Source organism: Chelmon rostratus, chromosome 23, assembly GCF_017976325.1.
Source record: "Chelmon rostratus isolate fCheRos1 chromosome 23, fCheRos1.pri, whole genome shotgun sequence".
In the NCBI taxonomy this organism is placed as follows: domain Eukaryota; kingdom Metazoa; phylum Chordata; class Actinopteri; order Chaetodontiformes; family Chaetodontidae; genus Chelmon; species Chelmon rostratus.
In genome coordinates this window covers 6900771-6913302 of record NC_055680.1, presented here as the reverse complement: position 1 = coordinate 6913302, position 12532 = coordinate 6900771, and the positions used below count along the sequence as shown (strand labels likewise).

General features: G+C 43.1%; 1 protein-coding gene across 6 annotated transcripts in view; it reads right to left on the bottom strand.

Moving 5' to 3' along the window:
- Nucleotides 1-5008, bottom strand: part of LOC121626269 (nuclear factor 1 B-type-like) — a 60397-nt gene extending 55389 nt beyond the window's left edge. For 4 of the 6 annotated variants that reach the window (XM_041964665.1, XM_041964669.1, XM_041964666.1 and 1 more), the window contains exons 1-2: nucleotides 3335-3787; nucleotides 135-666 (exon numbers count right to left, since the gene is read on the bottom strand). In XM_041964665.1, coding sequence (XP_041820599.1) covers nucleotides 135-666; nucleotides 3335-3361 — 559 coding nt within the window. In that variant the 5' untranslated portion in view covers nucleotides 3362-3787. Of the gene's footprint in view, nucleotides 1-134; nucleotides 667-3334; nucleotides 3788-4882 lie in introns of those variants that run through there. The other 2 variants (XM_041964667.1, XM_041964668.1) reach the window with 1 other exon arrangement.
- Nucleotides 5009-12532: the final 7524 nt, after the last annotated feature.

Genomic DNA, 12532 nt, shown 5'->3' with positions numbered 1-12532 from the left:
TGATTTCAGCCGCTCTCAGCGAGGCTGCCAAAAAGTAACACATGTGACCCCTGACCCTGCAAAGCCATCATTCACACATGCGCGTTAGCTCACACACACACACACACACACACACAGTATGAGTTTGAACCTACCTTGGTCCTGGACATAGTATGCTAGAAACAAGTCCAGCTCCTTGACCGATACTGTTATGTGGTGTGGCTGGACACAAAGTGCTGGGTTGGTGCAATGTGGAGACTTGACAAGGCGCTCCCCGTCTGTACTTTCCAGAGGGATGCCTTTGAAGAGGATGACCATCACCAGGTCCAGACGCCAAACTTTGTCGGCCTGCCGCAAACAGTCGATCCGGCGGATCTTGCCCTTCTGGTCCGGGTTGGAGAGCACACAGCACGGGTGCTTCTTGCCCGTCACGCTGAGGACAAAGTCCTCCCGGTACTCCTGCCGAATGTCCTTACGCAGCTTGGCCAGCAGCCTGGAGGCCCATTTCTGCTTAACCTCGGGCTTCTCGCTCAGAAGCTCGTCCTTCACCGCGCGCTCTTCGTCCTTGGACATCCGCTTCTCGTGCTTCTTGAAGTACTTGCGCTTTCTGGCCTGGAGGTTGAACCACGTGTAGGCGATGGCACGGACGTGAGGGAGAAGCGCCTCGATGAAGGGATGAAATTCATCCTGGAGCATCGGAGGGGACGCAGCGAGGAGAGGGAAGAGAGAGGGAGAGAAATATAATCAGAAACTCATGTCATCAAACATGGAGAAGAAATATGGGTTTACTCAGCTACTAATCTGAGGCAGAAGGGAAGTCTGACCACAAATAAACAATTCCTCATAAGCAGTCACATAATATCTCATTGGCTGTTTCAACAGCTTTGAGTCGAGAAGTTTCTCATCACACAGCAACACTGGCTTTACCATCCTACATCTCTGGGCGTACTGCAGGTATGACAAGGACATTCCACTGTTTATATCAACTGCCAGCACTACAATAGCACCAGGCCTGGTGACTGAACGCACTGGCGTCTCTGCTCTCCCTTCCCGAGCTCGCTCTGAGCGGGACTGCTGTGCCGCCGCTGCTGCAGGGAGCATGCGCCCCTCACAGTTGCGTTTCTCTTATCAAACTATCCACATTCCAACGTGAACTTATCCCATGTTCACAAAGGATGCAGGACAAGCTGCAGGGCCATGTGGGGCGCAGTCACAAAATAGGAAGCTAAGGAGATCCCCATTCTCCTGGCACATACAAACAGCCTCGTGTGCAGGCTGCGCGTTCAAGGCGCATTAAAAACCCGAGCAGAGGCGAAAGGTGGTGCATCAAACGAAGCAATCGGGCGAAAGGTATTTGCAAAGGTCGAGTTAGGACTCGATTCGAAGTTCGTGCCAAATCCTTTCAGGTGTTGAGGTTCACACACAGAGCGACACTCGCCCTGCTTCATTCCAAAAACCTGAGGTTAGTCAGTGCTGTTAAAATCCTGCTGCGCTTTTCAAACTGTGCATTTCTCTTTTAATTAAAAATAAAATGTGACATTAAAACATATTTTTCTGAGAAATTATCAGAAACTCAGATCAATTTTAGTGGAAACATCAACACTTATTTGACTTTATAATACGGGTCATCAGTTATATTCTGCTTTGTGCTGCACTGCACTTTATTCCACATTATCTGTAACTCTCAAGTGGACAATTACTGCAAATAGGAGTAAAAAAAGAAAACTTTTTCAATCCGCATTTGACAGAATTTCTCTTGATCCTCATTAGTAAAAAAGCTTAATACCAACATTTGTACAGCGACCCAGCACCTCATTGACCTACAGGCAAATTCTAATAATCTCTTCACGCTTGTTCCCTGTAGGTGACGGAACGTAAAAGACGGTGTGGATGAGCTGGAAGTCATCAGAAATTACAGGCGCTGCGAGTGACAAGTGGAAACGCCAACTTATCTTTGTTTTAGGTCATTAAAATGTCAGATTTAATAAGTGTGAACAGCCCCTTTTGAGCGTGCGTTTGAAGAGTTAAACCACACATTGTTCTTTTTGTAGGCAGCGAGGCAGGCAGGGGATAGGAAACCGCAGAAATCCACTCCCTATCTGTGCCTGCCGCTGGTGCTCCTCTGAGAAGCCACATTTCTCGTCCGGACCAATAAAACTCTGCTCCAGTTATGTCAAATTATCATCATTTATTATACAGTATGAATAAACATTTTATTCTCTACAGATTCTACTTTTTAAATGTATTATATTTTATGTGGCTACTATGGATGCAATCCTTATCCATAGTCTTTCAGAGAGGTAAGAAAATAAAGAAATAAAATAAATTCAGAACTCCTTTAAATGTCATCTCTTCACTATAACGCTGCCAATTAAACTGACAAACAAAAGCAGTAAATGCTAGTAAATGTGCTCAGCAGCGACCGTTTCTGAAATCCTTTTCACTTCGGGCTTCCTGTTCAAAAACACTTTAAATATTCTGTTAATTTTTTTTTTCAACCAGTCCAAAGCCAAATGCTGTAAAGATAAATGACTTGGCCAGGGCCTGTGCAGCGCACTTCAGCCGGGGCCATAAAAGCACAATCCTCTTAAGTACAAACTAAACCACATCTCAGTCAATCACTTACTTATGCCAAGTAAAATATAAACAGTAAAACTGAGTCAGCCAAAACAGTCAGCTACTCTGTCCAACCACTGAATCAACCTTATCATGCGTTTGATCTTCCTACAGTCAAAGTGGCTTTATCTTCTTCCAACTTCACTTCCCTAAAGTATAGGGGTTTTACTGTAAATAAAAATATACACGTGGAGGAAAAAAAATATATAAACACGGCACAAGCAAGGCTGGGAAGTGTGTGAGAGGTTACTGCAGGACGCAAATAGCCTAATTAAAGCCGAGAGAAAATGAGCATACCTGTGCCAGTTACACGAGATGACAGTCCTGGACTGCTATCTAAAAACATCATCTTTACGCATAACTTTACGCACAGAACAGAATAAAGATTGCCACTTTAGGGACTTTGGAAGTGCTTGCAGGACTGTTAAATGATTTTTCGTCGGGACTTCGGTTGGACCTCATATCCCGAAAGTAAAAATCGGCACAATTGCGGCACAAACACGTGCATTCTGGATTAAAACGACGGCTGATTTTTTTTCTAACGCGCTGTTTTCACTTACAAGGCAAAACTTCACCGCTGCTACGAATTATGAAGTGTTTCCCCAGCAGGGCTGCACAGTCCTGACGCATGCACACAACTTTCAACCCCCCGGCCGCTGGCTGGAACAGTGTTTGTCACAAATACGCAAATCATAGCAATGAAATGTCTGGATATCAAAATAAAGAAAGACACAAATACCTGAGTGAGACAAATTGGAGAATACATGGCGAGGCGGCAACACAAAAAGTGAGTGTACTTGGACTGATTCCTCTGATCACTTTATCGCGCCATTCCTGGACCGATGTGCACCGTGCGAGACCGTGTGGCAGCTATCCGCGTAAAACAAGGAGAGATTATCCAAGAACATCCATGAATTTCTGCGCTCCAAAGATTGTCGCCTCCGAAGAGAAAAGGGGGTATTTTACGCTGCGTAATGTCGGGCTGACACGCACGGTGAGCACTTTCAGATCGGACTCGGAGAGCCGGTGCGAGCGGGGCTGCAGCGTACTCCTCCACTACACGGGCTGCTTTGCGCGTCGCGGTGCTGTGGTAACCTCGTTCATAAAAGCATCGCGGGGAGCTTCGGAGGGCGCCGAGCGTGTGATGTTCACCCCTGCTTTAACCAAACCTGATATGAAATCGACCGGCGCACCTTCGGTCCTGCGCGATTCCAGCAAATCAGACACAACTTTTTTTTTTTCCTTTCTTTTTTTTTCACCCACGTAATTACACAGTCACACTCCTCCTCCTCCTCCTCCTCCTCCAAACACACAGCCACTATCCACCGTCCGGCACCTTCTTCTCCTCCTCGGCTGTCTGAAAACACAGCGCACAATTCATTTAGCTCCCAACTCCAGCTGATTTTTTTTTTAATTAGCTTCGGGGACTTTGGACCACAGCCTCGGTCACACAAACGCGGGGAAGGGAAATTTCCCTCCGCGGCTCTGGCACTCTTTACCCCCCGAGCTCCGCGTCAACAACACGCGCTCTGCCTCTCGCTCTCCAGCTCACATCACTCATCTAAAAAAACAACTCTGGCTCTTTTTAAATGTCAGCCAGCTCACTTTAATCGCCTTAAAATTATCTTTAAAAGTTCCTAAAATAAATCACAATAACAGAAATGCAAATAAGGTGGGCACAAATTGTGAAAATATCTGTTTCTCTTAAATATAAGGCCTTTTGGAGACCCCCAACTGATAATAATAATTGATTATATTTATTGTTTGCTGCATAATTAGCCTGCCAAGCAAAAAAATGACACCGAGCTTGAAACTTTGGCACGTTGCTGCTACTTCATAGAGATTTTTTCTTGATATTTTACTCTTTAAAACGCCGCCAGTGTATGAATATCTGAATTACTTGTTTTTTCCGCAGCTAAGCCGAATGCACATGTATCATAACATTGTGGCACTGATGCTGAAAGGAGCTAAACATTACTTTGTTGCTGCAGTGTGTGTGTGAGAGAGTGTGTGTGTGTGTGTCCGACAGAGCTGTCAACAGTCCACTTAGAGTTCATTTGCCAAATTAAGGGGAATGGGATGGTAGCATAGGCTGCCGGAGAATTTGTGCCAAGTTTAGTACAATTTTGGCCCGACCGTGCCAACGCTGCGGTCCGCGTTAAGTTAACCCGCTTCTCCACATTTCTCAGCCGTCGCGAGGACAGGACAGCAGGCTATTAGGGGGGAAAAAGGTATCACAGACGGTATCATCAACATTTGAAAGCAATAATAATCCACGTTCACGTACCATCGCACTGTACTGCATGGATTAATGGGGGATCCTGGAGCCTGGTTGAAACACACAAGCCGGTAGCTTCACATTTCTCACGTTCAACTTTGTGCTTTGGAGGGCTTTCTCTTGCAGTGATCGCAAAAAAAAAAAAAAAGTCAACACCGGAAGACAAGTCTTTGCAGATAGCGGTGAACTGAAGTTTGGAGCACCTCGCGTTTTTTTTCTCTTTCTCTTTTTTTTCCTGTCTTCCTTCCTCTTCAAGTCTTACTTTTTTGGATCGTTTTTTGGGGTTGTTCAGTGGAGTTGAACGCGATCCAGAAGAGGCTGAGTTTTCGGCACTGGGCTGGTCTCCGCCTTCACTTTCACTGTCTGACTGACTGCCGCCCTCAGGCTCTCGGCACTAGCTGCCAAGTCGGATATAATTCAAAGAGGGCGATTTCCGATACAATTTTTCGAAATAAAAGCCTAATTTACCAAACGCACCCGAGCAACTTCTAGCTTATAGGCCTGCTCATATTAAACATTCATACAATGCCAATTAACATGGAAAATATGTAGTCGAATAACTTATAACTACATGTTTTTTCCCCTGGTTCAGTATGAAAGCATGCAGCTTTCCAATGCAAACCATGCATCTCAAAAATATGAAATGAAATAAGAGATAAACAGCAGTTGCTTTAGCTTTGCGACACTGTATTTGCTAATAATAGTTTTGCTTTTTGTTTGTTTGTTGTTGTTTTTTTGTTTTGTTTTGCCAGAACATAGTCTGACTCCACAAAACAGCAAGCTAAAACTTACAAAAAATAAAGCTAGCCAGTGGTTTTCATCTAAAATGTCCAGTCTTAACATAGCCACGATAAACTACAATGTTACAGTGCATAGGGTGTTAATGATGTTAATACAGTAACCTGAACTTGTCATAACTCTGTTTTATCAGAACACACATTTTTCAACCTCCAAAGGAGACAACTCACGCCTCTTATTTTGAAATAATTGCCCGGTGATCAGCCAGCTGTTTCTCCGTAGCTTGACGCAGCTTGTTGTTGTAATGGTGCACGCATTCTCGCCTCTCATTGGCCAGAAGCAGTGGCCCCGGGACTCTCTACCCTGGGCCCCTCACTTCCGCTCCTCTGACGTGCTGTGTGGGTCTTGACAGAGCCGCTGCCGGACGGTCCGCCTGTACAGCGATGCGGTCAATGACTCATGGTGGGAATCACAACACTGTTGCTTTACAACGTGCAGTAAAGGAAATAATAATAATGATGATAATAATAATAATAATAATAACATGCAAATTGTTGTTTAGTTTAGTTTTTTTTTGCAGTTGTTGGAGGAGTGGGAGTCGCAACCCACTGCCAATATCTGATTTCCTTCATGCTCACGTTGTACCCAATAAAGTATGGCGATAAAGACACTTTTCAGGTAATTACTGTGATTTTTAAATACCATGATCCCTGAAGTATCCATATATCATGCTGATAATAATAAAGTCTGAGGGTATCATAAAAGTAGCCATTTCCTCAATTAATAAAATATTAGCAACACAAAAAGAATTGAAGGCACTGATATGGATGCAATTATACAGTAAAATAATTATAATTTAATAGTATTCTAGTGCCTGAGTGTGGTTATGGAGCTCATTAAGTAAGAAGAACAGCACTAGTGTAATAACAGTGGTGCCAGCAGTGGGAAGCAGTGTTGCAATAGTAACAGTCATAGAATAGTAGTAATGGTGCAATGTTGCCAGTGCAGGCTGCTTAAAAAGGCTAACCTTGGACTGATTAATCACTCACTGGATGCACATGACTGTATGGCAGCCTAATCACAGCGGGCGATGTGATTGTATGACTTGAATGGGTAGTCTGACAAGAGATTTTACTGCTCACTCATCACTGTTATCGTGACATTAACACAGTGCTCAGTGTTGCCGTGCGGGTCCAGTATCTGCATCGCCCACGTCCGGCCATCAGTTGTGATTCTGAAAGCAATTAAGCTAAGAGCATTCAGTTGTCGTGGAAATGGCTGTAAATTGCTGATCAATGAGCATTTCGAGGCTAAGTTCACTCTGGTGCTGTGTGTGTGTTAGCCCAAACTGTGGCAGCCCTGAAGCAAAGCTACATGCTGGGTTGAGGCTGAATAGCTCATACCCCTTTGTGCAGTATGCCTTTAAAAACAGTCTTTTAGAGCCATTTTAAATGGAAATTGAAAGAACACTCAATAAATTTTGGAGCACTTTGCTATACACTCTTATTATAAAGTATTTTTCCCCAGTTTTATATTTGCTTCTTAATTTCTGTTAATGGGTGGATTTATGGATACTAAGAAAGGCTAGATCATTATCACATACCCTGACTCCAAACTCTCTCTGCCTCCATGTATCCAGCATTATGTCATGCCAGTCTGCTGGTGCACATGGCAGCAGCCTCCTCAGATTCATCCCTGCGAGTGGGGACATACCGCCCCCATGTGGCCACAGACACAACTGCTAGTTGCCTGTTTGTTTATCATAAGCAAGCCTGCAGGACATTTCCCTATTTACAGAGCTTTTGGCACAGCTACAATGTTATGACAACCACCATTAGGCATAAAAAAGACAGGCTCATCCTTTGAAGGTCCAGAATTGCTAATGCAGTAATAACTGGGGGAATGATGGCAAATCAGTCCTTATAATAAAAAAGAGTTATCTGATTATATGTTTCCAAGCCTAAAATGATAACATGAGCACCCATATAAAAAGAACAGGTGTTACTAATAGTATTCACAATGGCTGTTTTGTATTCAAGAGTCCCAGTGAGACAGGACAGTGATCCAGCATGCACAATGCCAGTGTCTTTTTTTATACCATTAGGTGGCGATATACCGGTGCTGTGTCTGCAGAGACCACCTGTGTCACCTGGATATAACCAGGAACTGTTTGTTGTATCAATATGATTGACATTTAACTTAATGAACCGAAGTAAAGACGGGTCAGAGAGAACAATGTGTGATTTTGATTCTAAAAATTCATTTTGTTGTGGAATCCAAATAAGCTGCAATGTAAAGATAACCGTATATACAGTTGCACTGTATGAGGCTACCACAGCAAAAGATGTTGTGAATATAGACGCCTTTGTCCGTTAAGGTAACTCGGGAGCAGCGCTGCTGTTACTTAATGTATGATTAGACTTTACCAAACCCATTTCCTACCAATTGCACAATTTTCTATGAGTCTTTCATTACAGCTGTAAGTAATTTTTCATGACAAGGCAGCAGGTCAGCCGGTCCCTACTGAATCCCTCAATATGCTAACCTTTAGTATGAACTTTTAATTAAATGCTATTTCAGACCACAATAATTCACATAATGTTCTGTCCCTGCTTGCTGAAACTGCTCTTTAAATCCCTCCTGGGTTCTTAAAAGCACCAAGTCTCTTTCTTTATATGATCTTGAACATATAAGAGATAAAGCTGTGTTTCATTCTAAGGATTCCTTTAAAACAGTCATTTAAATGGAAAACATGCTGGATTTGGAGGTGCGATAAATGTCATTTGAAGGACACACATTCAGCACACGGACTGTAAATGGATGAATATCACCATTTTAAAAAATCACATATTGTTGACATGCATATACACACAGAACATGAGCACAGAACAGGATTGAAAACAGGACAAAGTAGGGCAGCGAACGACACCAGCAGCAGTGGCGTGTGCAGAAAGGGTCAGGCCTCTCGGCTCAAACGCACTGGGACACGCAAACAGACCTCAACTTAAACCCTGGTGATGGAGCACAATAAAAGCTCGCCTGTAGTCAGACAAGTAAATAAATATTCAGAAAGAAATGTCAGCCTGCGTTGCCTCTCCGGCATGGGAAAGGCGCGGGCTGGACAAGGGCTCTTTGTCCGACACTGTCAAATTAACAGTGCGGAGGGTGCAGCGAGAGGTGCGCTTGAGGAATGCACTTACACCAAAGGGTGGGTAAATAGCTCCTTTAAGTTATTCATCTCAGCAGAAAGAAAGCAATGCTATTTTCATTTTGATCGCTCCCCGCCTTCAGGATCTTCGATTCTTTGCATTTAAATTGAAGTATAACCGGGCTGAAAGCAGTCTAATAATCAAACCCACATCTGCTAGCCTTGAGGGACTCAGACACTCAAATGTGAACATTAGTGAAAGGGATGCTCTTAAAACAATGTCTTAAATAAGAGTTGTTTTTGTTGAAGGCATGTAGCACAAGACAAATGAGTTAGGAAACGTGATAAAGCACAGACGCACAAAGAAACAAAATGCAAAATGCAAATGCAAAATGATGGCACCACAGGTAAATTCAATGCTAAGAGGGTAATATGATATTTGAGTGGGTCAGGCAGTGTTGCAGATGGAGGCAAGGCATGGATTTTTAGTCGTCTTACAGAAGTCTGCAGCTGTGGCACTGTGAGTTTTTAAGATAAGATAAAACTTTATTTATCCACAGCTGGAGAAATGTGGGCATGACAGCAGCATGTGATAGCAGTGGGAAGAAAAATAGCAGCAGAAATAGAGAACATTAAAAAAAAAATACAAAATAAAAAAAGTAGACTATATATATTTACATATTATACAGATATTACATTAAATAATTGTCTTTCTTAATGTGACTTAGCTCGACAGTGATGATTTTTAACAAAGCCAACCGAAAAGCAAATCAATGATGCGAAAAGAGCTCCACTTACCATCCACCACGTCCTGGCTGACATGTCATAACAAAGCTGCCATTTGATGGACCTCTCTGTGAGTTTCCCAGCCATCACTGTGCTCCCGGCTCTCGGCGGACGCAGCCCGGCGGAGGATAAGACACCTAATCAGAGGGGCAGGAGTGGAGGCATGCTGTGCCACATGTAGGCCAGACCGGACAGCGTTGCATTGTGGGGGAAAAAAAAACAAAACAGCAACTTGACCAGTGACTTGAACCTGACTGTGCTAATTACAAGAGCCATGACCCCTGCAACCCCGACCATCCCCCCTCCTACACCAACCTCCTCCCCCTTCTCCCCCCTCCCTCCCCTCTGTTACACTTGTTCTACAAATCTGGAAACAATCATGCCAATTTAGTTGGGTTTGATGAACTTTAGGGCAGTCAGGAATAAAGTTTTCCTGCTGATAAATGAGTAAGACGCTGATCGTGAGTCAGCGCTGATATTCGGCCTGCAGTCGCGTCTCAGTTTCAGCCTCATCGACCCTGTTTTTGTGAGTGAAACCCCGCTAGTGCTGGGAAGCTTGATATCACCATGTGGCAGCAAGCTAAAGGTCATTCAGAAGGCTGAGATCTTCATTCCTCAGTATTACCTGTAAAGATGTAGATGAAGTCGTCACAGAGAGACCTGTTGCACCAAACGTCCCCTCAGTGCCAGAGGCTTTACTGGAACACAACTGTGTTTTGACCCATGAATGAAGACGTTTGGCGTGTCCATGTAAATGTTATCTGAATGTCAGTTGAAAAGACCTTTTCTCTCCTGCCGCATTCCAATCCTCCTCGCTGAGGCCGCTCGGTGGCAGCTGGATTTCCCCACAGGGATGGTGGGTGGACTTAGCAACAGTAACTTAGCATTAGTTACAACAAATAGATGACAAAACAACGGGCCTAATGCTCGCAAAACGAAGTCGACTGTATTGTAGTTTTCAGCACATTCTGCTTGTACACTGGGTCAGAAGTTATTGAACGCCTTATTGTAGCACTTCAGGGTCAATCTCCCAAAACACAATTTAAAATTCACTGTAAATACCCTAAAAATGAGCCATATGATGAATGTGAAGCAGGATTTAACCACTCTAATTAGGCAGCTGCAGTATAGACAGCACGCTGCCGTATAGCTCCTCTAATAAATACCTGCTCACAGCTGACCTTTTCAGCACACCTGACTTTAATGAAGCACTAATTAGCAGCCTAATTACAAGCTGGCCATTTGAACTGGTTGTTAAACACCAAGAACAATGAGACACTCAGCAGCCGCCATGCAAGGCAAACGTCAGCCCACGGCAAATGAGTATTACTCTGAGGGATCAAAGACGACAAGTGGAAGGTCTCGTCGAGCACTCTGGCTTCTGTTAGCAAAATGAAATATTAGAATTAGTCTATAATATTTAAAACTAATAATAGTTTGCATTTTATTCCTCAGTGAACACATTATTTATCATTTGAAAAAGCAACTGGTCTGATATGCACATGTAGCTCATGACCCCAGGTTTATTTCAACAGCCCTGAAAACACACTTAACATAGTTTTACCACCTTGATACTGAGTGATTTACTTTTGTTGCTTATAAAGACGATTCTGAGCTATAGAACAGGATGCATTAATTGTGTTTGGGGATCTCGGAGACTCCACCTGTAAGTTGTGGTTAATAGTAATAGTCTCTCTGTATCTGCGCCTGCTGCTGACATTATATTTTACACATTTTCCCTCCTGAATCCCAAATAAATCAGTCCGACTTCTTTTATTGGAGTTTAATTTGTTCATAAAAGGTTTAACAGTGAGTTTGTCCTCTGAGTCTAATAGACCCCAAACATGAGCAACACACTGTACACCTCTTTGTCAGTCAATTACTTTCTGGCAAATAAAAGGAATATTTGTTCGTAATCATTATGATCATCATTATTTCACATTCAGTGTACAGGCAGCAGGAAAAAGCAACATTTCTGACAGATTATTGAGCCGACCTAAACCGGGCTCTTCATTCCTTCCAGGGAAAGGGAAATGTCCGGGGCCAAGCCCACGCGAGAGAGCCGCGTGCACCTTATTGATTTTGAGGGTAAAATCGATAACATTTTTCATCACCCTGATTGGATTAAGTGTTTCAAGTTCAACTTTTAATTGGATTTCTACTTTCTAGAATGAGAGCTTATTTGAAAATCAATAGGCCAATCAATACCTCCATATTCAGGAAGTTCCTCTGAAAATGGAGGAACTTGGCGGACACCTGCCACTGGCAACCCACCCACATGACTCTGCAGAGGTCTGAAAAAATGTAATTATGCCTTTATTGATAGTGAAAGAAAACGCAGTAATGATTTCTTACTGTCGTCTATGAGAAATGCTTGTATTTAAAAGCTGATTGTTTTACGCGCCGTTTCTTGGATACAGAAAAGTGAAGTTTTCCTGAATGGTAAGAAAAACCAATCATGGTGGATTGTTAAATCTGTGAGATTCTTGCTGAAGCAATATATCCAAAAAAAAACTAAAAAAAAAACGTAGCTGATGTTGGGATTGACCGTAATTACAAAGTCATACAGGACACACAGCCTATATGGATACACATCTAAAAATGATCATGCTGCCCATAATTAGTGATGCGATAATAAAATGTATCTTCCATCTCTTAGGCTTAATCCTTGTCTCGGCTTGGCAAAATGGCAGCAGAACACGCCAAGCCACTAACTCCAATCCTAGACAGGTAAACAGCCCTGAATGTGAGCGATAGCTGCTCCGAGCATAGTTTATGTTTATCAAGCATGCGGCTAATTATTTCTTTTGTTCAGCCAGATGTCACAGACTGTAAAATCAGCAGGTGGTCACTTATTTAATTACTCCAGTTGACCAACCATCACCAGAGATTAAGAGCATATTCAACCCAGGCCGCTGCAGACTGCTTTTATCTAGACTGGACTCCTTAGATTTTACTGTCCCAAAGCGTGGACTGATGAATTAAAT